Below are 24,100 nucleotides of genomic sequence, written 5' to 3' on the forward strand. Positions count from 1 at the left end.
TTGAATTTTTTACCCTATATCCCCGTTGTAAAAAAGTTTCACGTTTGACATTGTCATAAACAAAAACACACATCGGACCACATAACCCAATTCATATTCCTAAACAATAAAATGTGACTAAATAAGGTCACAAAACATCTTCATACAGAAATGGCAATACGGCCTGAACTATCAACAGCATCCCTGATAAAATTATCCTCGTTTATATGCTGGACGTGGTCTTACGTGTTCTGTGCAGCAAAGTTCCCTGGGAAGAGTCCAGAATGGTATTCAAGAGCTGTAACCCTTGTCCATGGTACTGTGGCTACTGGAGCTGGTCTCTGGCAATGTGGGGTCTTTAGTCTGACTCGGGAACGCTTGACCAGTAAGTAGGCCAACTAGATTTGGTTATGTACAGAGTTGGCTCGGTAAATTCAATTCTGCCTTGGGTAATTTTAAAAGAAGTTTTTCACAAAGAAGACATTAGACAGTTTATCAGTTTTCAATTCATTTTAAACATAAATAGATTGAATAATATGAAATGTGTTGATACTTGATAGACCATTTCGTTTGTAGTTAAACTACACAGTTGAGAATTTAATATTAGCAATAAATTTTAATAAAACGGAAAAACTATAAACTAGAAGAAAAGTTATTCTTATGTTTTCCGAAAATCAGGAAGGCTATCACCTTCCTAAAATTAACTACAGGTTACTGTGGTAGATTTAACTGCACCTTTTTTTTTTTTTTTTTTTTTTAACGTTGGGAAATGCATTTACGCATCCCCCTCTGCAGTTTTTCTGCGTGAGGGGGTATGTGGGACTCGCGAGAAGCCATACCCACTAAAACCCAACGGTGGCCTGCGTTCACCTTCGGCGGCAGGGGTTAACAGCCAGGCCTTATACCCCCACCGCGTACGTGGAGATTGCCGCGACTTGGCGGCTCACCCAAGCCCATAAGGTGGCAATAGACGTCGGTATCAGAAGATAACGCCGCCCTATTGCCGGGCTCTCTTTCTGTTTTTTCTCCTCCTTTTTCGACGAATTGGTTCATTGTAAACTGAGGTAAGTTCCCACGAGTATGGGGGAAGTATACGGTCCAACCGGGCGGTGCCCCCTGCACCCGGGTAACCCTATTAAGCCCCGGAGGGCGGGCGGTATCCGGGGGTTGGCCGCTATAGCTTGGTCCTCTCGCCAAGCCACCTACCACCCAATGGGAGGTAGGATCCGACGCCGCGCTTTGGCCCCGTGGGGCGCCCCAACGCCGGAATAGAGGGGTTTTTTCTGAGGTCACCTTCCTCTCGAGCCGGCCGATTAAGGCGAGCCCCCTGGTCTCTAACGTGCCGCTAGACATGACAACGTCACACGTTAGAGGTAACAGTTTGCCCGGTGGAGGGCCGGAGCCCCGTTGCCCAGCAAGAGACATCCTCCCACTAGGCCCACCGCGCCGCGGTTCACCAACCGCCATCCATCGCTGTATTGCAGCCGTTGGTCTCCAAAGACCCTACTCCAAGGCCGCTTCCCGTATAGTTTTATGAAAAACGAATCGGGAGCGGCACGTGTGTATTCCATATTAGCTTCCCCAAGATGCTGGCTTGCAACCCAGGTACTAAGCCCCCCCGCCGCGACAAGGCTCGGAACGATGGGGGGGAGATTTAACTGCACCTGATCATAAACGACCAAATCATGCTTATATGCATACATCAACCGTAGTCCGTATCTGCTTACCTACTGTTGCTGTTAATCAGTTTGTCAGCTATTTAATTTATGAAAATTTATCAAAGTTTAAAATAGTGACATCTATGTGAGCACAACGAAACTACTTTCACCTGAAGACTGGTCTAAAACTAGTTCATTTTGCTGCACCTTCTTACGACATTGAGCAAAAATTAAGTTCTACAATTTAGGTCCGTGAACACCAACATTGTAAAATCTTCAATTTATTTTTTAATCTATATTAAATCTGTATAATATAATTTCTTGATATATACGAGGACGTAGGATCAATAACTTAAATATACGATCGCTATTACCGCATTTGGATGTTGTTTCAATAAAAATACTTTACTCAGATAGCTCTATGTCCCAAAACCACATTTACCTATTCACATTTCTACGTACAGGTAAAATAACATGGGCTCACTACGCCACAATGGTCTGGTCTTGGGGTTACTTCGCGTTCGACCTCCTCTGGTGCATAATATACTGGACGGAAAGCTATGTGATGCTCTGCCACCATATCTGTGCCCTTATTGCCATAAATATATACATGAGTAAGGAGTACACAGGGTGCACTTTTGCTTGTACTCTCGCTTTGATGGAAGTCACCAATCCTCTATTACAGACAAGATGGTATGTGAATAACGTATGGGACAAAACATAGAATCTTAACAGATGTTTAGTCTCTATTAATTTGTTTGTAGGGGAAGAAACGCTGGAAAAAATCACTAATTACTTTCTAATTGTCTCAAATGCGCTACTAATAGATTTTTCATTTGAAACAATTATATCATCTGCGTAATTTATTGACACTGCTGAGGCCTGAGACACAGATCTTATAAACAAGATTTTAAATTTAAAGAGAAATTATGAATGACTATGTCCTAATTTAAAAGTAACCAAGAATTTTATACCTAATCGTTTGACTTTTCAGGTTCTTAAGATACGAAGGGTGCAATAAGAACATCTTATATTATATAGTAGAGATTGTGTACTTGATATCGTTCCTTACTCTCCGTGGAATTGTTGGTACATACTTGACATACAGAATTCTGCATTCCGATATATTTGACATGGACGAGAAATTAATATCACTCGTCTTCTACATTGTTTCCCTTATCTTCATATCTCAAATAGTGGGCTATGTTGCCTACAAATATAAGACGAAAATTGTAAGTAAATTAAAAAGATTTCTTGCTAAATATTTTTAATTTTTGTTTTTTTTTCTATTGTAACAAGGATCGATTCTATCGAAAACTAAATTAGGTATGTATCATAGCAATCATGGGGAGCATTCTGTAAAATTCTCTCCCTGAAGACGATCTAGATAGATTTTTCTTCGTAGAAATACTTTTCAACAAGCATTAGCATAGAACGTAAGATAATTTTACTTGATGACCATCTACACTAGGTCAAACGTGACATAAAATTTTATAGGTGTTCATTTTCATATTTTTTTCCCTTCGTAAATACATAGAGTTTAAAACAATATGGATAATATAATATAGAGGCTTTTTGCAGGAAGAATTCAAGGGATTTCTGGTTGAAATTGGTTTAATATTAAATGGACATTGGTGAATGCTGTACGTGGAAGAATATGAATTTGATACAAAATAAAAGTGTTTTGAATTGTGAAATTAATAAACTAACAACAAATGCATTCTTAGGTTATTTCTCAAGTCTGTTTATATTAAGTTTTGCGTGGTTTTGCTTTAGCAAGCTTAAACCATATTATAATAGTTTGGGAAAATGGTAACGCAAATAATAACACATTGACATAAGTAATAATTTATATTTAATTCTAAAACAAATTCTTTGGCTACAATATAATATAGACAAATATTGTACTAAATCTTCTTACGGTTATTCTTAATCTAAATAAAAGTCAGTCAAAGCATAGCTTACACCAAATAGAAAATAATATAAGAATCATCTCATATAAATAAATAGTTATTCCACAAGCTTTTCTGTACAACTTAAAAGCATGAAATCTTTAAATTGATAAAAACAGCAAAGACAAGAAAATAATAATAACAGAGATAAGTATGGATAAAGTCAATGTAGACGACTAACAAACAGAACCCAGCACAGTTGCAATATCAAATAACATTTCATTCTTCGATAGGCTCATAATTATTATTATCCTCCCAAGTATGATTGGTCGCGATGTTCTTAACCCGTCTAGATCGAAGTCGTACTATCGGTCTTGGTCGGGTTCTCGGTGGTTGCGTGGTAGTCGCAGCAGCTGCATACTGTTTGTCGAGACAGCATCTATCGTCGCCTTCCTTTAGCCCCGTGGTAGCGGGACAGAAAGGCGTGGAGAAGTCTTCGAGACAGTATGCGCCGGATGCCCTGGTGGTAGAAATTGTGAAATGGTTAATCAGGAGGCGTATTTACAAGTTATTTTATAATAACAGGACTATTTACAAGTTATTTTATAATAACAGGATATGTAGCTATTTTTTTTTAAATATTGATGTAGTGTTATCGAATCCACGCTTATTAAAATTAATAATTACTATCACTACAACAGTTGGCGCACATTAACTAAATACATATTGTATCTAAATTACGGTCTATTCATATTAATATAGAAAAATTTGCCATATAGTCATAACCATGGCAATTTTTTATCGAAAAATAATTAGAAGTACTGACCTACTAAACTAGGTACTTACAAACGAGAGAATTACCTAGCACCTCAAGTCAATCTCACCTTCAGTTTGTACTCTACTATCACAAGTTACTTATACGCTAGCCATACCGCATACGGCATACGCTCCGAGTAGCTATAGTAAAAGCACTCATGTCATAACAACTACCTAGCGACTAAACACTCACGTCATAGGCGCGGGCTGGCCCAGCAGCACGGGCAGCGCGGAGGCCCGCGCGGGCGGCACGCGCACGGAGCAGCGCCGGCCGCACGGCGCCGCCTCGCGCGCGCGGAACAGACTCTCCGCTTGGTAGCAGATCGACCACACGTGGCTGCATAGCGCTTCGTCTGTGAATAATGAAAAAAAAAGACGTGTGGCACTCGGGGACTGCCGCGGTAAAGCTATTGCATAGCATGCCTTCAAGCCACACCTCCGTGTTCGGAGTGGGGAGCGTGAGGTTTTTTCGTTACGGAATTTCTAGATTCGGTCCCAGCGCTCAAGGCCCGCGATAGAAGCTATGCATTAGCTTAATAATTAATACTTAGAAATAAAAGATCCAAATTATTTTATTGAGAATAAAATAATTAATTAATTGAGAGTAAAATGTATTTAAATGCGCATAGTCATTAATCATATCACGTCCTTTCCATACTGACGCATCCACACTGACCGAGCTGCTTCGCGCAGCAATTGCTTAGCGAGACTGTTTGCTCTGTGTGAATGCGAATACGTGAATCCTATATACTGTATACAGGGCATAAAATCAAAACATAGATAAATTTATTACTTACATTTAATTAGTACCTACTAGAGAAAAATTGTTATGAAATTTAATTTTGCGAAACCATTCACTAAACTCGAATCACATCGCTCTTTAGGAGCTAAAGGTGCACCACAGGTGCACACATATAAAATAAAGTGCCTTCGAAATTATAGAGATGTCGAAATCAAATAAACTAAACATTATCTATAATGCTTGCTTTCACAATTATTTCACAACGTATTGCGGGTTCTATAGACCAAAACTTAAGTTCTTTACATTCATACACAACGTTTGCGTTGTGCAAATATTATATAGAAATTAGCAATAGCAATATCATAGTACCTACACATCTGCCTCTAATACTTACTAGGCGTATCTTCACAATACGGCTGACTCCTGCCCCCATTGAGGCAAAAGTCTGCGTGCCCCAACCTGGCCCCTTCTCCATAGCGTCCAGCATTAGTATGGAGCACGTGAACAGCTTTCGCGTCTCCAGGGTCGAGGCGTAGTGCTGGAGCTGATCTGATTAGGGGACGGGCTGGGTCCAGACCTGAAATGATAATTTAATTATTAATTTAAATAGTTAAGTTTTTTTGGTTCTCCAAATTTTTGAGCAATAATATTTTTAACGTTACAAGTTCTGTTTTAACTCATCTAGAAATCATTAGAAAAAAAATGTGATTGTAGTTGTTTTTATGTTAGACTAGCGGTCCGCCCCGGCTTCGCCCGTGGTACATGTTTACGTTTTCTCTACATAAGAACCATCCTCGTACTTCAAGGAATACAATAAAAAAAGAATTATCGAAATCGGTTCAGCCGTTCTCGAGTTATGCGCTTACCAACATATTTTGCGATTCATTTTTATATATAAAGGGAAGGTATGGTATGATCAAACAGAACAAGGTATATAGGAATCTATAACTTTAAGCTTACCATAAAAATCATGGCAGCTGATGTATAGCTAAATAGGGAATTTAGCTATACAGCTGCCATACATGAGATCGCACTTGACAGCTTTATAAAGGGCAACAAGTCAAGAAAAGTAACAACAGCAGAGAAAGTATTTTCAAACCGGTAGCTGAAAGTTGCTGGAGAATTACGTAGGAAATATAGCAAACAACTACATATATCATAACTACGATTCAGTTGTAATTTTACAAAAAAAAAACATTTCAAATGGGAATACTGCAATCATTTATCCTAAAAAGTACAACAACTTGAAAGGTAAAAATTAGATCTACATGAACTATAGACCGGGAGATACTGACACAAAATTTCGAGTCATTTGTAACAGGATGGCGGTTCTACAGGGGTCTTAGTACGCAATGACAAAAAGAAAAATGATGGTATGAACGCTGGTACCGGTGGGTTAGTCGCGTGGGCGTTAGGCGAACTCGTCGGAAAAATAGCGAAAGTCAAACGATTTGTAACACAAAAATTTTAGAATTTACCGATAGCCCATAAAAAAGAAGTAGGCGGTAGTGTCATGCCATACTTTTCCGGTATGACTTACAGCCCGCCATACCGACGCGAATGAGTTGATTTAAAAAAAACAATTATTCAACCATTTGTACCAAGCTAACTTTTGCACAGGTAACCATCGTCGTGCAGCCATTTACAAAAATCGCCATGCCATACTTTTCGGACGATTCCAAATGGTCGCCATACCGCCGAAAATCTGCAAAATTTTTTTATTTCGCTTATCTTTTTGTACCAGTATTGCATTTGGCTTTTTGGAGAGGATTTGATAAAATGTGACCATTATTATATTTGCCATACTTCTAGTAGGGGGAAAAAGTGCTGTCATACTTGAAAAATAAATTTATTATTAATTTATATAAGTGAAGATTTCCAACACCTAGATCTTTGAAATTTTGTATTTATATTCGTTGATCCTCAAACTTACAGGAAAAATAAGTGCCATACTGTTACAAATCGTTTGACTTTCGCTATTTTCCGACGAGTTCGACTAACGCCCACGCGACTAACCCACCGGTACCAGCGTTCACACCATCATTTTTCTTTTTGTCATTGCGTACTAAGAACCCTGTAGAACCGCCATCCTGTTACAAATGACTCGAAATTTTGTGTCAGTATCTCCCGGTCTACTAGTGAAACAAGCCAATTTAATTGTAAACACTTACCAATAATCCTATTCATCCTGAAGTTGATATAATTGGACATGATGCCACACAAATGTGCGCCTAGCGAGTGTCCAACACACGTCAGTTTGTCTGGTCGCAATCCCGCGCGTCGCAGCGACCCGAGCGCCTCTGCGACGCATCGCGCGACTGGTCGCAGGTTGTGGACAGCGGCCACGTAGCAAGGCGGCTGGCAGAGCTTTCCCCAGTCCAGCATGAAGACATTGTAGCCGCCGCGACGGAGATACGCTGAAGGAAAGTAATATTCAGTCCAGATATTAGGTATATTAATGTTGAAAACTAGTGTAAGTTACAAACTTCCCATATTTTTTTAGTTTAGATGTTAGACTATTTATGTTTTTTTTACTAAACTCCATCTATAATTATTATCTTCAGCAATTTATATAAATCATACATTTTCTTAATTAATCTACTTTATGAAAAAACACTATTCATTTTCCACTCACGTAAGCGCGAAATAAATTCATTGTAAAAAGGCTGATGATGATGATTTTAAATATGTATTTATTTAAAAAAAAATATTGTCTCTACCTACAGATCAAATACGAGATAATATATCGAAAGGAGAATCGGATGTAGAAACGGAAGTTAAAGTTGTAACGTTCTGGATTGTGTTATATAAAACATCAATCAACAATCCGGTCAGTGCAGTTCATGATTCTGAGAAAGTAAAATTCAATCAAACGACGACAAGATCTGTTTTCTAGACTACTTTTCGACACTAACAGCTTTTTATAATCATAACTAGGCAACTAGCCATCCCGGCAGATGCTGTTCTGTCTTATTCTTATCACTTAGGTCTTGGAGGTATGAAAAATAGACGTTAGCTGATTCTCAGATCTACCCAATAGGCACACAAAATTTCATGAGAATCCGTCCAGCCGTTACGGAGGAGCATGGTAACTAACATTGTGACACAAGACTTTCGAAACCAAAAAACAATTTTTAAATACATATTAATTTATGAAATAGTTACCGCATGTGCGATAGAATTAAGCTCATAGGTGTTTTGTTCAAACCATGGGAAAGACAATGTAGGTTAGAGATAAACAAAATTGCACCAACATCATAAAAAGGGAAATGCATTTGGGCCCGCAGTACTTCAGAGAAAGCTGTGGGAGAGTGGTACATACAAATCATAAAGTACATCATATGTACTTTTGTGATTACCTACTTTCACTGATCGGCTTTATCTGACAGATCAACAATTTTCGGCGCTGCAATGTAGCAGACGGATTGTGTGATTTTGACCTTTTTGAAATGCGGATATATTAAAGAATGTGTTGTGTTCTAAATAATGATCTCGCGGTATTTGATGAAATTGTTTTATTCTCTTTTTGCAATAATGTGCATTTTCATTGTTACTAACTGCAAACTGAATTGCTGGAAATATATTCTATTGGAGCTCTGGTATAACGATCCAAATCTATACCTACCTAGGTGAGGTGCGATAGAGCTCAAAAAACAAAAAACCTAATGGAATATCTTTGATATCTTCTCTACTGCTCTACATCACACCAGCTGATTCTATACCAGCTGATATATAAGCCAAGAAAACGTTTTAACAAAATAGTTTGAATAATTTACATATTTGATTTCATGAATTCTTACCATCTCTCAGAACAACTATAGGAAGAGTATCGTCTCCTCCCGCGTATCCATGTACTAGCAAAATGGTTTCGTGTGAGGGCTCCCAGCCGCTTTGTCTTAACCAGTCGCTACTGTAAAGATCAACCTAGAAATAACAAGAAAATATTTAATTAAATTGTATGAAAATTATAACGTAATTCTTTATCATATCATTCTCTATCTCTATAATAGTAAAATTGCAATGTTATTCTATTATCACCATAACAATGGAAACCGGTTAAAAAGCTATTTTACATAAGTAGATAAACGAAAATTAAATAAAATACAAAGGAGAGCGATTGCTACATTATGCTCTCAATAAAAAAAAATCGACAACAAAAATTACCGAGGTAGAGCTTTAGTTTCCCAAAGTAAATTTTGCACTATTATTCAACATTCTTAGTAAATTAATTAATAATTTAAATTCAATGCAAATAAACATTAAAATCTTATACTTACAATACATTCTTTGTAAATTAATAATATTTACAATTCAATGCAAATAAAAATTAAAATCTTATACAATAAAGTTTGGAGGTCTTTTAATATTAACTTTAAAAAGTTTATGACCACATCGTTTACATAAAATGAGCAACTTTAAATTGAGTTAAAAAGCGTAAAAATGATTGTTATTTTTACTAAGTACTAGGTACTTTGTAAACATTATGTATGTACCTACTTTATTATTAATCAGTTATACGAATTTTGTAACTCATCAAAATTCATTTTAGATCCATTCTCTATGTGTTGCAGTTGTTAAACATCAGTTTATAATGAAGCCAATGGTTAATAAAAAAACAAAATACAGACTTTCTTCCATATTACCGATTCAAATGAACAAGTACAATTAGTGGTCAATCATCGTCCCGCCCAGTGTAACGCAACCTTAGAGATGATATTAGGTTTTATTTTACGATCGAGGTCGATACATATTGCCTTTTTATGTAAATTATACACCATTACGCAAACAGAAAGTATGGGCTTGTAATGTTTTTAATTAACATAAAATGGATAAGCTTATACTTGCTTTTACATGAGTCTAACTGTGATCGGCAGTTTTTCTCAAATAAATCTAAATCTCGTGAGCAATAGCTATTTGAAAGAAGATGTTTAAATGGTGTTAATTATGCATTTAAATCGATTTCACATATAACTGTGCAATAATTAAGCACACAATAACATTTTATAGGTACTTATTTTATAGACGAATAATGTCTGTGTTCTAACTCTACATATTCATTGTTGCCTAATTAGAAGAAAGTTTCGAGAATTTACTAGAACTGTTTAGTATTCCTTGACGACGCTTCTAACGGGCAACCTGCATGTCTATATCTTTGTTTTGGCCGTGAACTGCTTTCAATTGTTCTGGTCAATTGACACAAAAACCCACTGTTTTGACAGTTTTAAGGCATGAAGTGTTAGGGCTCTACTAAAATCTCAATTTTGTGCAATATCGCTGCATTGTGAACTATGAGATCCCCTAATGCATCATAAACCTAAACAATATATAAATAAATAAGCATTAAATTATTAACTGTAATGAGTAGGTACTTATATAGCTATGTATAAATATCATAAAATATATGATTTTCGTACTGCAAAAATTGATGGTAGATACCTTAATTTTGAGAGAGTTTTCTTGTTTTTCACGTTAGCAAAAAATATGCATATCTATTTATTATTTTCGTTAAATTAAGTACAATGATTCTCTGTACATGCATGATTAGGTAACTCTGGAGAGTTTGTACATCACTTGCAAATGAAAAAGAAAATTTGAATTTTAATGAATCTTTCGTAAACAATGGCTATGTTAATACCATAAGCTGTTGCAAAAAAACATCGTGGGAATGTAAGTATACGAGTAAAACTCATGGACAAAAAATATTTGTAATTTAGTTGAAAGTCTAGTTATTTCTAAATATTTTATCTTTTCATTCTTTAGAGAACAACAATAATTATTGTATGATACATTTTAAAATTCTACCTTCATCAGACAACAAAGAACAATACAGAACAACTACCTACTTAGCGTTTAGACAAGTTAATTAATTTAATGTTTTCTGTAAAAATAAATAAATAAAGTTTTCTATAAATATAAAAATAATGGTAATTTTAAAGTTTTGTAGGTAATCCAACTAGTTAGTTCATTTTTTTATTTCAATTTCGTAGATTTTTTTGTCAATAGTGTAAAAATGCTCTACTTACATGAAGTTAAATTTTTATCTAAACATTTTGTCCAAATCGTCCCAAACCCTAATTAAATTGTTCACACAATGAAGTAAATTAAAATTATAAAGAAATACTTACAGTTTTCTTATAAGGCTCTGCTTCCGTGTACAGATTTAGGGTAACATTGGGATCAGGACACGGCTCCCTATCTCGTTTCCACACGCAATCCTCTAAAGTAGAGTTGGCGAAGTTATCACTGTTCAAAAATAACGCTTCCTTTATCGGCTTTCTTTGGCACGTTATATCTGTAAAAGATTACGACAATATTTCACAAACGCTCACGTGTATTGTAACACAGTATTGCATTGCTGAGTTTAACCTAAATATTGATCGAATATTGTATCGTATTAGGCTATTATTATTAGGGAATATTACCAGAAATAAACACGAGTGCAACAACGGTCAGTGTTAGGAACCTCGCCATCCTTGCGAGCGTGCTGTCGGACTGAGCGCAGGAGCCGGCGGGGGTACCTGTAGCGTGCAGTGCGAATGTCACAAATATTGGAAAGTACAGTTGAGGACGCGCCTTGTTGTTTATGTTAAGGAGCCCGCACGGTTGCTCATGAATGTGACGTAGGTATGATTGTGTTGCTAATTTCTTTTTACTGGCGCTGGTTTACGTTTCATTCAAGACGTTTGAGGGTCGAACTATGGATCGAAAATCGTTGCTTCTTTACGACCTAATTATCGAAACCTAACCCAAACAGACTACTCCAAAAAACCACATAGTTAGCGTGTTTCTATTATTTCTGTTGAGAAAATTAAATACGCCGCTTTCTGGTCCAAACATGGTACATTTTCTTCTCGCCACATTTCCTTAAATAATTTGATCTATGAAACTGTATTTCCATAAATCTATCTAGTTATAAATATATAAAAATCTGTTCAAGTAAACGTACGTAAAGTAAACCTTATCCACACAGGATTCTATGAAATTATAGAGTTTTATATGAGGGTTGCAAAGTAATAGATATCGTCAGCATTCAGTTCATATCGTCAGCATTCCCTAAAAATCAATTCTTGAACATTGGAGGGGTTTAAAATTATTGGTATGTATGTAGTTATATGATATTTTTATGTTGTTTTACGTGTTTGTTGTGTAATTTTTATTAGTTTGATATCTAGCTCAAAATAATTGTTTGATTCAAGGTAGAGCAGAATCAACGAAACTGAGATTAAGATTAAAATATTTTTCATTGATGGTTGATACAGTTTTTCGAATTCTTTGCGTATTATCTAGAAATACTAACTACAGTATTGTTTTCTTTGTATAACAAATGTATTATACTTATGTCTGATCATTCACTCTCCATACTATACTTTAACAAATTAATACTCCCCAATAAAATAGACTTAGAAAACTACTTGAATTAAAAATTAAAGTAACTAATATATAAGTATTAATTAACATGACGGGAAATTTGTAAAACTTATGCATTATCTTCTAATTTTTAATTTTCATCGAAAATGATTGTATTATAACAGTCAAATTCTAAAGAAATATAAAAAATCGGATCTTGGAATGCGTCCAATGCACGGATGACAAAAAACAACACATTCCTGCTTTTATAGCCCCAAAAGAACCTTATAATAATAAATGATGATAAATTACTTAGCAAAAGTATTGTTATATTCGCTATTCATCGTGAAGTAACATAGAAATTGATATGTTAAAGCGAGATGTGCGTGTACATGCAGGTAAGATAGAGCGCGGCAGAGCGAGACGGCAAGCCGCAAGAACCTTCACCGACTGCGCAGGTATACTATAGTTTCATCGAACCAGCCAGTCAAACTCACGCGCCCCGCGCGCGCCCGCGTATCTTGCCACACAAACTATCAAACATAACCTTATCGTGATAACAACCTAAATAAAACATCAAAAGGTGACTGAAAATATCCACAAAAACAACTCAAACGCTCTTCTTAAAAGTTAACAAGATAAAACTTCAATCAAAGTGTACTTTGTGTTACGATTAAGTGTGCGAATGCCACGGTCCACAGCCTACGCAGCCGGCGGCGTTCCCCTCCATTCATTCAAGGTCCATTCGTTGAACCTATGTTGCTTCAACTATTGTATGAACGCAATCTTGATTTAGAAATGAATTCATTAATGTGTACGAAGACTGCACGGTTTGCTGATAGCTGTTAGCGAATCGTCTCTAACAATGTCAATGAGCCAGAACGCGGACCAGTTCAACAAACATAAACAACAACTAGGTAAACAGGGCTCAGAACCGGTCAACTTTCCACCGCGTTATCATCCGCCACCACCTGCCGCTGCGAGTTCCAAACAAGCCACTGTCGATCCATCCGCTAAAGAATTCAAACCTCCTTACGCGGGGAAACCGATAGATCCGAGTAAATTACAATATACTTTCGGAATTCACGGCGGCCCGTATCCAGGTGTACCATACCCACATTTAAAATATCCTCCGGGATATCCAATTGGATACCCAATTCCGCCAGCTGCTCTCCGTATGCCGCGACCGCCAGGTGAAGTTATAACAAAAGCTATCGTTCACGAACCCATTGAATCTACAGCGAGAGCGAGAAGTGCTGACGATACTCAACGTTTACAGAGGAATTTGGAAGAGGAGCAACTTCACAGGCGATCAGCTGACATGCTAAAGTTTACAAAACGAATCGAACCTGATGGACCTAGGCAATCGACAGACCAAAGGCGACAAATACAAGCACTGCTTGATGAAATTAAAGCTTTAAAAGAAGCTAATAGACGGCTAAGTGAAGATAACCAAGAACTCCGAGATTTATGCTGTTTCCTGGACGACGATCGGCAAAAGGGTAGAAAGTTAGCACGTGAATGGCAACGCTTTGGGAGATATACAGCGTCTGTCATGCGACAAGAAGTATCTGCCTATCAAAGTAAATTAAGAGAATTAGATGATAAGCAGCAAGAGTTGATTCGTGATAATCTCGAATTAAAAGAACTGTGTCTTTATTTGGATGAGGAGAGAGAAAGAGGAACCTGTGTTAATTGTGGACGAACGGCTGGAAGGGAAAGAGACGACGGCGACGGTAGCAGCAGCGGCACTAATGCTGAGGAGGTAACACGTCCACCCACAACGCCAGCTTTAGTGACCCACCCACAATTAGCAGAAAGGACTGTTCAATATGTTCGTGACTTGGAGCAGAAAGTGCGTCGACTAGAGGCTGAAAAGGGATTAGGCACGGGGTTAAGTGAAAGACCTGAAGCCGTAGTGCGTGCTTTACAAGTGTTAGAAGTGAGAGAACGAGTAGAGAGAGAACGAAGAAGACCTGCTCCTGATTTAGATACAGGAGAACAGGCTTTAGTCCGGGAAATGTGTAATGTGGTTTGGGGAAAACTTGAAGATGCGCCGCCGCAAGCGCCGCCGCGTTGATGGTGAAAGTGTTCGAAGAATCCACGGAACTTTATCAGATCTAGTACATCCCTATTGGTATAGATGGAAAAGAAATGGAAAACCTGTTTAGCATGCAGTGTTTGATTGGAATTCGTGTCCATTGAGGTCGCTGGGGCCGCCGTCGTGTTGTGACCTAAAAAATGCACCTTAGGTAGAGCTGACCTTGTTTGTAAATTGATGTTTATACAGATGAATGTTTACAATATTTTTTGTATTTGACTTGCCCGATTTTTAAGTGATACTATGTCCGAAAATATGAAACGTAATAGTACAAAACTTAGATTAAGTGTTATAATAATTTTTGTGCGTTGCCGGCCTTAAGAATGTAATAAGACGCTTAAATATTTAATAATTAGCACTAAGAAATGGGATACTATAAAACACACAATTGAGGCTAAAATAATTTTTACCTATTAAATATTACGATTACCTATGTTTGATATTAAACTTGTATCTCCATTGTATTTCATACAAGTAGTGTCGATTATATATTATGCAGGGTAAAACATCTGAATATGAGTCCAATTTTGACTGACCATATATAGAGATTAATTTATATCAATTTACTTGCTCACAAAAAGCATAATAATTTAATAATACGGTGAACAAATCTCGATGTTAACTAATATTTAAACATTTCGCTTCTCCTGCGTTATTAATTTATTTCTGATGAACTGACAAATAAATAATTATTGTTTATTGATTGTTTTATTTTATTTGTATTGTTATTACAAAATTATTCTCAGATGTGAACTATTTACTTCATTGCCTTTTAAATTGCCAAATTATTTTCTGCTTAGCGTATTTTTATTTGTTTACATTTGACCTCTTTATTATTGAAATAAAATTTATCAATTTTTATGTAACAAACGTCTAAGCAAACGTCAATATTAATATGCCAAATTACATTCAAAGGTTTCTTCAATAAATAAATATATTGAAAAAAATAATATTATAGTATTTAAAGTATGGCTGAAGATAAAGGTGAAGGAGGTGAAGACGAGGATACTATTGGAGTACGTAATTTTTAAGAATTAAAATAAATCATGTCTCAATGTTTGTTTTTTACGTGGAGTAAAAAAATATATCGGATCTATACCGTGAAATATTTCTTACGCCTACAATAATTAGAAAGCAAATTTTTAATATCTCATCTGTGTTCAGATTTACGTAGGCGGTCGAAATGCTGAAGGAGAAAGGCATGGTGAAGGGTGGGCCGTACTTCCGAACGGAGACTTTTATCAGGGCTGTTATTGTAGGGGAATGAGAAACGGAAAAGGCCTTTATGTCTTTAAAAATGGTGCAAGATACGAAGGTGACTAAATTAAATGCGCCTTTGAAAAAAATATATTAATAAGCTGCATAAAATATCTACTTATGTATAATAATTATTCGTTTATATGCAGTAAGTCAATTATTATTTTTAGGTGAATGGAGAAAAGCTATGAAATATGGGGTTGGGCAAATGACTTATCCAGATGGTTCGCGTTACGAAGGTGATTGGCGACACGATTTGAAGCAAGGTTTTGGCGCATATTACTATCCAAACGGAGATATTTATGAGGGAGCTTGGTTTAAAGGAAAGCGTCATGGATTAGGAACTTATTTCTTTTCAGAATACCAGGTAAATAAAACAAAATTCATAATGTTCAGATTCCTGCGCTGCTTATTTCTTTTAGTTAACACGCCTCACGCAATTCTTCTATTTTACCGCATTATGGAATCAAAATCGAATCAATAGTTTTACGGTACAAAAATAAAATTTTTACAAATTGATTTCTTGATTTTTAAGTTTCATACATTATTCATATTTATTTTTTCAAATTTACAATGAATGTAACATCTAAGAGTTGAAATTTTTCAGATAAAATTCATGGGTACATGGGTGGAAGGAGTGATCGAAGGGCCCGGTCAAATTATTTACCCGCGTGTACGATACCACGGGTCGTGGCTAAAGGGAAAACCAAAGGGCCCAGGCTGCTTTGTGTTCGACACAAATTGCATGCAGCACGGATTTTATTTGCTGACGAAAGACCCGGCTTTAGAGGAGTTTGGTGAGGGAGAAGAGGAAAAGGAAGATAAGGAAGTCAAAGAGGAACGGTTGGAAGAAGGGGAGGAGGAAATAGAAATTGATGAGACTTTGGGTAAATCTACATTTTATTTTTTTTATTTCAAATGTAAACTAAGCCACAGATATTATTACCTATTTATAATGACAATCATAAAATAAATATCTGAGTTTAGTTGCAAGAATAATGAAATAAATAATAAGTTATTTAAAATTAAATGAGAAATACAGATATTTTTCAAATAGGTATGCATGTGCTAAAATTTATTCAAAAAATTTTCAGGTAAAATTTCGGTTTGGCGCGCTCGAAACGTCACAGCGTACATGGCGGAGTTCCTTCCGCCGGAACCGGTGCCCTTGCCAGTTCATGACTCTATACCGTCTTTGACTGAAGAAAGTATTGAGACTGATATAATACAATTTGAATTACCTTCAGTAGTTGGTGAGGAGGAAGGTGCTGATGATAATGATTCTTGGCTTCTGCATAGACAGAAATTCCTTGAGGAAACCCAGCAAAAGGAATAGTTTTTGCAAGATTATAAGTACTTACTTAATGAACTATATGCTGTCAATTAGTAATTGGTTTATTACTCTGTGGAATAAATATTTTGTATTAAAATAATAATATAATAATAATTGTTGTGTTGTTTCTTAACTTCCAGTATTAAAAGATTTGATATCCATTTCTTAAAGTGCGAGTATGAATTTAAATTATCAAGAAAGGCGACAAATTAGATTAACATTAATAATATAGTAGTGTAGTAATATAAAGTAAAAATAAGTAGAAGAATTATGAATGAAACAGACTTTTAAATATTTAAGTTTTTATTTCAAATAGCAATAATCAATATAATAATTGTCTATTTACTTACTAGTAGTCAATGAAAGAATTTTATACAATTAAGTATATACTTTCTATTACATTGTGCAAGAATTTATAGCTTGTAGAATAATATAACCAAGCTGTTGTCAATTATAGTTCATCCTACGCCATTTGTTTTATATTTTATTGAAACCAAAAGGATTTGAGCCTGCAGTATTTCTATTGCATAATCTGATTCATAACATTAAGGGTACACGGGCAGCTCGAGCAGTTAACGGTTGTGCGACGTACACGGACTGCTCGAGCAGTTGGTCGTTGACTGCTCAAGCCGTCGCTACAAACCTTATGTTGACGGCTTGAAGCAGTTGCGACGGCTCGAGCAGCCCGTGTACGTCAGTGAATGATTGTCCATAGTTCACCGCGCGGTCGCGGCTTCAAGCCGTCAGATCTCAACTGCTTGAAGCGGTCCGTGTACGGCCACCCTAAAAATTTTGCATAGGTAAATTATAATTAGTGCAAATTTTCTAAATAAAATTAAATAATGTTTCCTGTGGCTATTATTATTCTACTGCTGCTGTAGTTGTGTACAATTTCATAAGAGTACTTGCAACCCTGGCAAACTATGCAATGAGACGGAACACTGTCATTTTCCAATATTAAATTAAGGGCTATTATTCAAGTATACTATGATGCAAACTTAATGGCAGCTCGGAACATTGTACGATCCAATGTGCAGTAAACAATTTTAGGTATTAGCGGGATGTAAAGGGACCTGTGCGCAGCCGCACTCTCACCTGCACCTAACTTCTGAACCGCCATTAAGTTTGAATCAAACTATAAATAATATTTAGTATAGCCTAAGTACAACCCTTAAAAGTAAAAGTAATAGAGTTGTTTTCATTCATGAAATATTTATGTAAAACAAAAGTGTGTCTCAACATATTCTGTTTAATATTTAAAAGAAAATCATTCCCCCATTACATAAACTAATCCTTATTTTAGTCATATTCTAAAGATGTCAGAACACATGGATTACTAAAGGTGAAATATTTACAAAGATAATTTATCTTATATATCTTTAAAACCACAATTGGCTTAAGATACTTAGACACTTAAACCACACATATATCAGCATGCTTACATGAGATTTTTGTACATTAATATACAATCCTGCATCTTATAGGTTTATTATACACTGATATAGGTATTAGCAAAGTTTCCATAGTAAATTAAATATTAATATTTATCTATGTTTGTGTGTTTGGCGGTGGATTATTGTTCGCGTTTGCATTATTATTATCGAAGGTGTTTTTATTCTTCAGTAAATAAGCTGCTAGGTAATTGATGGGGTCTGGTGGCCTTTCTTTGGCAAGAGCTGATAACCCCTGTAGTAATATAGGAACTACGGTTTGGTCCAAATACTGACGGGTCGGCAGTGCGTTGAGATCAATTCGTGATTTTCGACTAGCATTCGTATCATTTTCCTTTTCCATTGATATTATTTTCTGAAAATGTTAATTTCAGTAAATTACTGTTGCTCATTATATTTTAAACATAGATTAATGTTTATTTACTAACCTTAACGGATTCGGGTATTTTGGATGGAGGTTGGTCTTCTTTAGGAGCTTGATTTCCTTGTAAAGAAGTTTCTGACATCGGTTTTTGGTTTAACAAGATGTATTTCTAAAATATTTGGAGTATTAATAAATAAAAAAACAGCCGAAGCCGTATCGTTTACAAACCAACCAAACTCGCACAAAACACAATTGACAAATGACATTTGAGTTTTGACCACAGACAGACAAAAATTATGTAGGATGACAAAAATAAGGGCACAGAATACACTTAAGATTTATAACAGATATTTATTAATCGTTTTATTTTCTTCTAGAAATATATGAAAAACGATAAAATCATTGCATAAATACCTAGATATCAATTACAATTGGTATGCTAATTTATAATTCTATGTACATAATTTTGTAGCAGACGCCGCTAGTAGGTTTCAGATTCAACATAAAATTAAACTTACGTGTTTTAAAACTAATAACGTCATTTCATCATGCAAGCACCAGGATATCTTTACTTAAGATCATTGATATAAAGCAGGATTTAATTTATTGCATATACATATATATATGTACTCCTATTCTTCCAATAAAATTGACACCAAGACTCCTTTACTAGTAGGTACTGTGAATAAATCTTGTAGTAGACATGTATTTTTTTTAATTTATAGGTAAACTTCTCAAAATAATAAACTATAATTCGATGCGATAGAAATAATGATGCTTACTATTGATGAGCAGCATCATGATGTTGAAAAATGTTTGAGCCTTTGCTCTATCTTTAACTTTTCCAAGATCATATTAAGTAAGTTTATCTTTGTTGAGTTCAGGGGAATAGTATTAAATAAAACACAATTTTAATTTTAAATTATTTCTTAAAAACCTAAATGTTTATTAGTTTACAACACACTTCTAAAATACTTAAAATGTATTTGCCAGGACACGTACCTAATTACACTGATTTCTGAAATGCAAATGGCATAGGCTTTGAAAATATAAATATCAGGTACCTAGTATACGAAATCTATGTGTTTCTTCTTTATCCTAATATATTAGTAGAATTTTATTATTTTAATATAAAATACCTATTAGAAAAGTGTCATGTAGTACAGAAATAATAGAAAAAGTATTACATTATATATTCACAGTATTAAAATCAAATTGATATTGTAGGTATGTAAACGCGATCGAAAGTCCTATGTAAAAATTTACAAACTAATCACGTGAATCGGAAAGCATGCTAATTGCCAATCAATCAACATAATGAGCAAGAAAACACATGAAACACATATCTCGTCACTACTTAAGTAAGATAGAACCATTATTAAAAAAAAATGCTATTTGACGCTACGAAACATTCTTGCATGTTGTTTTTTAACAAGTAAATTAAGTTAAAGAGCACATATTGAGCTACTAAAACAGGGGCGCATTATTTAATAACTAATCAAACCATATTTACTTCTAGATATTATTTATTTATAAACAATACATTTTTAAAAATTGCATGCTATTGCATTGACCAAATGTCAAAATTACGCGGGAAAGGCGCTGTCACTGTCAAAGCGACAATATTTTTAGTTCATAATTTTGGCTTCGAGATAATTCCATAGTTGTTTTACCTTTTGGCTTTTACCATGCACATTATAATGGTAGTACCTACTGAATGCATTATTTAAATAGTTACTATAAAAAATCACATTTGGAACATTGTAATTATGTACATTGGTTTATGAATGAAATTGCACAGGTATATTTGTATGTTTTATTAAGTTCTAAGGTAATGCGGTGGTGGAGGCGGCGGCGGGGCGGGTCGGAGCCGCGGCCCGCGTTCCAGCTGCCGCCTCCAGGACGCCATCGCTTCGCTGAGGGACCACAGCTCGGAGAGCAGGGAGAGATCCAGTTGTCGAAGGCTGGCCTGAAACGAGAAGAGATATTGTTATACAATTTAATTATAATTTAGCATGGGGTAGTGAAAATGTGTCAATATATTTTTTCATTTTATATTGGGGAATTAAAGTAGGTGGGTATATCACGGACTTGTGAAGTATCCTTAACGTGATATTAAAGTTAGCACACAATATTACATTGGACATCTAATTATTTTATCATCTCATTTTATATGTAGATTATCAGATAACATAGACTTATTAGTTTATCGAATCAATAGCCTGCATACAGGCAATAAATTTGAAAGCGTCAACAGATACTAAAGTGAGCAATTAATAAAATGTATGACACATTAAAATAATAGCTGGAAAGAGTTATGCAGATTGTCCACGTGAATATTCATAGGATTTTTTTCTATGTCCTAAAATTGGAAAGCGTCCGAGTGCGACCGTTCGTGCGTACAAAATCATTCGAGTGAATTCGTTTGCAAATCAATTATGCACAACGGATTTCCATAAGTCGAGAGCTGTGCGATAAGAGCTGAGCTATTGATTTCGGGAAACGGATGTTGGAGACAGGCCGCTAATTGGAGAGATACTTCTTGTTCGATGGCTAAATACGAAGCCATTGTTGTGAATTGCGATGCGGTTTAACTTTGACCTTTATATTACAGGAATTATTATTCGGACATAATTTTAACGCTGTTTTACTCCAACTTAATTAATTAATTTATTTATTTATTGTTAAATGTCCATGGACTGATTAGAAATGTCAACTAAAGTTTAGAATTTTGTCGATGAAGTGAAGGGTGTGTCTTATTTACCGGTATATCCAACAATACGACGTAACCTTCTAGTAAAGGTATCAATCAAGGCTAATAGAATTCTTGTTTCTCTCTTACTATTCTTAAACATGTCATACAATTAAGCTAAGCTACTTATGAACTTGGGTTAAAACGACAGTCTACAATTTTTTCGAAAAATGTTTAAATAATTTTCTTTCGTTTAATATCAATCTGATTGAGGCAAAAAAAAACCACTGATATCCACCAATATTTTTTGCTACCTATATAATGAACAAAAAAATCTACCAGCTTTAAGCTGTGCAAAAGCTATCAGCATTCACCACGACCTTCCGTCACCAATCACCATTCTCTACGATTGCGTGGCCCAGGAATGCGGCATAATCACGAGTATCGGTAGCCTGTATGTAGGACATCGAAATAATAAACCGATTACCTAGCGAACACTACGTGGGCGGGTCACATTTTATTATATTTTATAAATTTATCGATTTACATACGTAAAAAGAAAATTTTCTACAATTATCGACTAACATTGGGCGAATGCTATTAATTTTCCAAAGTTAACGTGATTTATGTCGGCTGAATGTTTAAAAGCTTCTAAAAGCGTTGTCAAAACACAATTATGAAATGAAAATTAATTGTTTATTCGACTTATAATATATCCCATGTGCGTGCTTTTTACATTATTGCTATTCGATTTCCTGTTCAATTTCGGTCTAACGGCAACATTAATAATAAATCTTTATTTCAGACATCAATATCCATACATAATATAATTACACATACATTTACAATTTGGCATATATTTGGGACATTTAACTTTAACTTATTTATCAGTATAAAAAAAAAAAAAACAATTGAACTATTTACGGTTCCTACCTAAATGAACACACAACCAATACCTAAAAATGGGACTGTTCAAGCACTCGGAGAGCGTATTTATGATTTTGTTATTAGAAGAGCGTATACGTGACCAAAAAGATGCTATTCGCAATCTAATAATTGCGAAGAAGTCATTGATGCCGCCATCTGCGAACATGCTAGACGCACTGCAGTACCTAGGCAATTTCATTAGGATGCGGTATGCATCATTATACTGCACCCTAATGGTGCCAAAAGCTTTTCTAGTGAAATTTGACCATAATTGACAAGTATACAAATTTTGACAATATGTTTTAAATAGAATCGATTTTACCTCTTTATTACATTTAGAAAATCTGCGTGCTAGCATGTTGCATCTGACGGCAAGCGCTCGTCGCTCACGTTCAATATCCTCATCATCATTTAGGTTTTCTGTGAGAAAGTGTCCCAAGTACTTAAACCGCCCCACACGTTCAACGGGTGTACAATTCAAGTAAACGTTAGGAACCATATCCGGCCCTCGACCTGCCTTAAACACCATCACCTGTGATTTCCCAACATTATACTTCAGACCATGCTCAAGCGCATAACGCTCACAGATTGAGAGCATGCGCCTGAGACCATTGATTGAGGGACTGAGAAGAACCATGTCGTCGGCGTAGCTCAAGTTGTTAACACAAGTACTGCCAATATGACAACCCACCTTCGTTCTACTCAGTTCCTCAATCAGATCATTTATATACAAGTTGAACAAATCTGGTGAGGTAAGCCCACCTTGACGCACTCCGCAGTTTAACCTATATTCGTTAGACAGCGAGTCGCCCCATCGCACACAATTGGTTTGGTTCTCGTACCAGTATCTCAACAAATCAACAACATTTGATGGAACAGAACTATTAGACAGTTTATTCCAAAGTAGTTTATAATTTACAAGATCAAAAGCGCGGCTGAGGTCCAAAAAACATGCGTACACGGACGTATCTCGAGTTTTATAATAATTTATGACACTTTTTACGCTAAAAATTGCAGAATCTGTTGAGAGCCCGGGACGAAAACCAAACTAAGCGTCGTGTATTACAACAATTAAAGACTAAGTAGAAACTTACAGGGTCATTATGTTATTAATTATAATTATAAATAACTAGCGGTCCGCCCCGGCTTCGCCCGTGGTACATATTTACGTTTTCTCTACATAAGAACCATCCTCGTTCTTCAGGGAATATAATAAAAAAAGAATTATCGAAATCGGTTCAGCCGTTCTCGAGTTATGCGCTTACCAACACATTTTGCGATTCATTTTTATATATAAGAAAGATTACAGTATGCGCTCATGTAAAACTATCCTGTAAATGTTAAAAGACGATCGGCGGAAACTATTCCGGTATAAAAATCGTATAGGAAACCAAGCATCACAACGTTTTGACGTCGATATTAGATTTAGGGCACTCATGTAGGAAGTGAGTAGCAGTGACCGGAAAGATCAGGTACCACCAGATGGTTTAGAGGCATTTTAAATATTTATTCAACCTCAATATTTATAACATAAAGAGTTG

At 35.7% G+C, this 24,100-nt stretch overlaps 6 protein-coding genes across 6 annotated transcripts in view; 3 read left to right on the top strand and 3 right to left on the bottom strand.

Annotated features, from left to right (window-relative positions):
- The first annotated feature begins 150 nt into the window (after positions 1-150).
- On the top strand, positions 151-3,275 carry LOC149908793 (TLC domain-containing protein 5-like). Its single transcript, XM_090120282.1, has 4 exons — positions 151-364; positions 2,102-2,330; positions 2,632-2,869; positions 3,219-3,275. Exons 1-4 carry the CDS (start codon positions 151-153, stop codon positions 3,273-3,275), a joined length of 738 nt encoding a protein of 245 aa, XP_089976408.1.
- Positions 3,276-3,473: 198 nt separating this feature from the next.
- On the bottom strand, positions 3,474-11,645 carry LOC149908794 (pancreatic triacylglycerol lipase-like). Its single transcript, XM_090101570.1, has 7 exons — positions 11,510-11,645; positions 11,213-11,379; positions 8,888-9,011; positions 7,259-7,504; positions 5,482-5,664; positions 4,539-4,698; positions 3,474-4,049 (listed from the first exon to the last, which is right to left on the bottom strand). The coding sequence occupies exons 1-7, from the start codon at positions 11,556-11,558 to the stop codon at positions 3,809-3,811; spliced, it is 1,170 nt and encodes a 389-aa protein (XP_089957696.1). The 5' UTR covers positions 11,559-11,645; the 3' UTR covers positions 3,474-3,808.
- A 1,248-nt stretch (positions 11,646-12,893) lies between these two features.
- On the top strand, positions 12,894-15,234 carry Ccdc85 (coiled-coil domain-containing protein 85). Its single transcript, XM_090120364.1, has one exon. The coding sequence runs from the start codon at positions 13,300-13,302 to the stop codon at positions 14,512-14,514; it is 1,215 nt and encodes a 404-aa protein (XP_089976490.1). The 5' UTR covers positions 12,894-13,299; the 3' UTR covers positions 14,515-15,234.
- Positions 15,235-15,503: 269 nt separating this feature from the next.
- On the top strand, positions 15,504-17,129 carry LOC149908796 (radial spoke head 1 homolog). The gene is made up of 5 exons (XM_090101505.1): positions 15,504-15,551; positions 15,700-15,850; positions 15,963-16,159; positions 16,400-16,679; positions 16,887-17,129. The coding sequence occupies exons 1-5, from the start codon at positions 15,504-15,506 to the stop codon at positions 17,126-17,128; spliced, it is 918 nt and encodes a 305-aa protein (XP_089957631.1). The 3' UTR covers position 17,129.
- Positions 17,130-17,510: 381 nt separating this feature from the next.
- LOC149908797 (protein dpy-30 homolog) lies at positions 17,511-19,211 on the bottom strand. Its single transcript, XM_090120366.1, has 2 exons — positions 19,005-19,211; positions 17,511-18,931 (listed from the first exon to the last, which is right to left on the bottom strand). Exons 1-2 carry the CDS (start codon positions 19,080-19,082, stop codon positions 18,674-18,676), a joined length of 336 nt encoding a protein of 111 aa, XP_089976492.1. The 5' UTR covers positions 19,083-19,211; the 3' UTR covers positions 17,511-18,673.
- A 674-nt stretch (positions 19,212-19,885) lies between these two features.
- The window catches only part of LOC149908798 (uncharacterized), a 42,341-nt gene continuing 38,126 nt past the window's right edge, over positions 19,886-24,100 (bottom strand). The window contains exon 3 of the mRNA XM_090120367.1: positions 19,886-20,909. Within this exon, the coding sequence (XP_089976493.1) occupies positions 20,760-20,909 (150 nt within the window). The 3' untranslated portion in view covers positions 19,886-20,759. The remainder of the gene's footprint in view (positions 20,910-24,100) is intronic.

The sequence above is a fragment of the Colias eurytheme genome, chromosome 4, assembly GCF_061535395.1.
Source record: "Colias eurytheme isolate Ceu_HAF_F1 chromosome 4, ilColEury1 Martin Lab GWU primary, whole genome shotgun sequence".
In the NCBI taxonomy this organism is placed as follows: Eukaryota; Metazoa; Arthropoda; class Insecta; order Lepidoptera; family Pieridae; genus Colias; species Colias eurytheme.

Excerpts from the sequence above, each read along its gene's own strand:
- LOC149908793 (XM_090120282.1), top strand. The coding sequence starts at position 151 with ATGGCAATACGGCCTGAACTATCAACAGCATCCCTGATAAAATTATCC. Across the intron at positions 365-2,101 it reads GACTCGGGAACGCTTGACCA|GTAAAATAACATGGGCTCAC; the intron begins GTAAGTAGGCCA and ends TTCTACGTACAG. Across the intron at positions 2,870-3,218 it reads ACAAATATAAGACGAAAATT|GAAGAATTCAAGGGATTTCT; the intron begins GTAAGTAAATTA and ends GGCTTTTTGCAG.
- LOC149908794 (XM_090101570.1), bottom strand. The coding sequence starts at position 11,558 with ATGGCGAGGTTCCTAACACTGACCGTTGTTGCACTCGTGTTTATTTCT. Across the intron at positions 11,380-11,509 it reads TGCACTCGTGTTTATTTCTG|ATATAACGTGCCAAAGAAAG; the intron begins GTAATATTCCCT and ends AATCTTTTACAG. Across the intron at positions 9,012-11,212 it reads CAGAGCCTTATAAGAAAACT|GTTGATCTTTACAGTAGCGA; the intron begins GTAAGTATTTCT and ends TGTTATTTCTAG.
- Ccdc85 (XM_090120364.1), top strand. The coding sequence starts at position 13,300 with ATGTCAATGAGCCAGAACGCGGACCAGTTCAACAAACATAAACAACAA.
- LOC149908796 (XM_090101505.1), top strand. The coding sequence starts at position 15,504 with ATGGCTGAAGATAAAGGTGAAGGAGGTGAAGACGAGGATACTATTGGA. Across the intron at positions 16,160-16,399 it reads ATTTCTTTTCAGAATACCAG|ATAAAATTCATGGGTACATG; the intron begins GTAAATAAAACA and ends GAAATTTTTCAG. Across the intron at positions 16,680-16,886 it reads AGAAATTGATGAGACTTTGG|GTAAAATTTCGGTTTGGCGC; the intron begins GTAAATCTACAT and ends AAAAATTTTCAG.
- LOC149908797 (XM_090120366.1), bottom strand. The coding sequence starts at position 19,082 with ATGTCAGAAACTTCTTTACAAGGAAATCAAGCTCCTAAAGAAGACCAA. Across the intron at positions 18,932-19,004 it reads AAATACCCGAATCCGTTAAG|AAAATAATATCAATGGAAAA; the intron begins GTTAGTAAATAA and ends TAACATTTTCAG.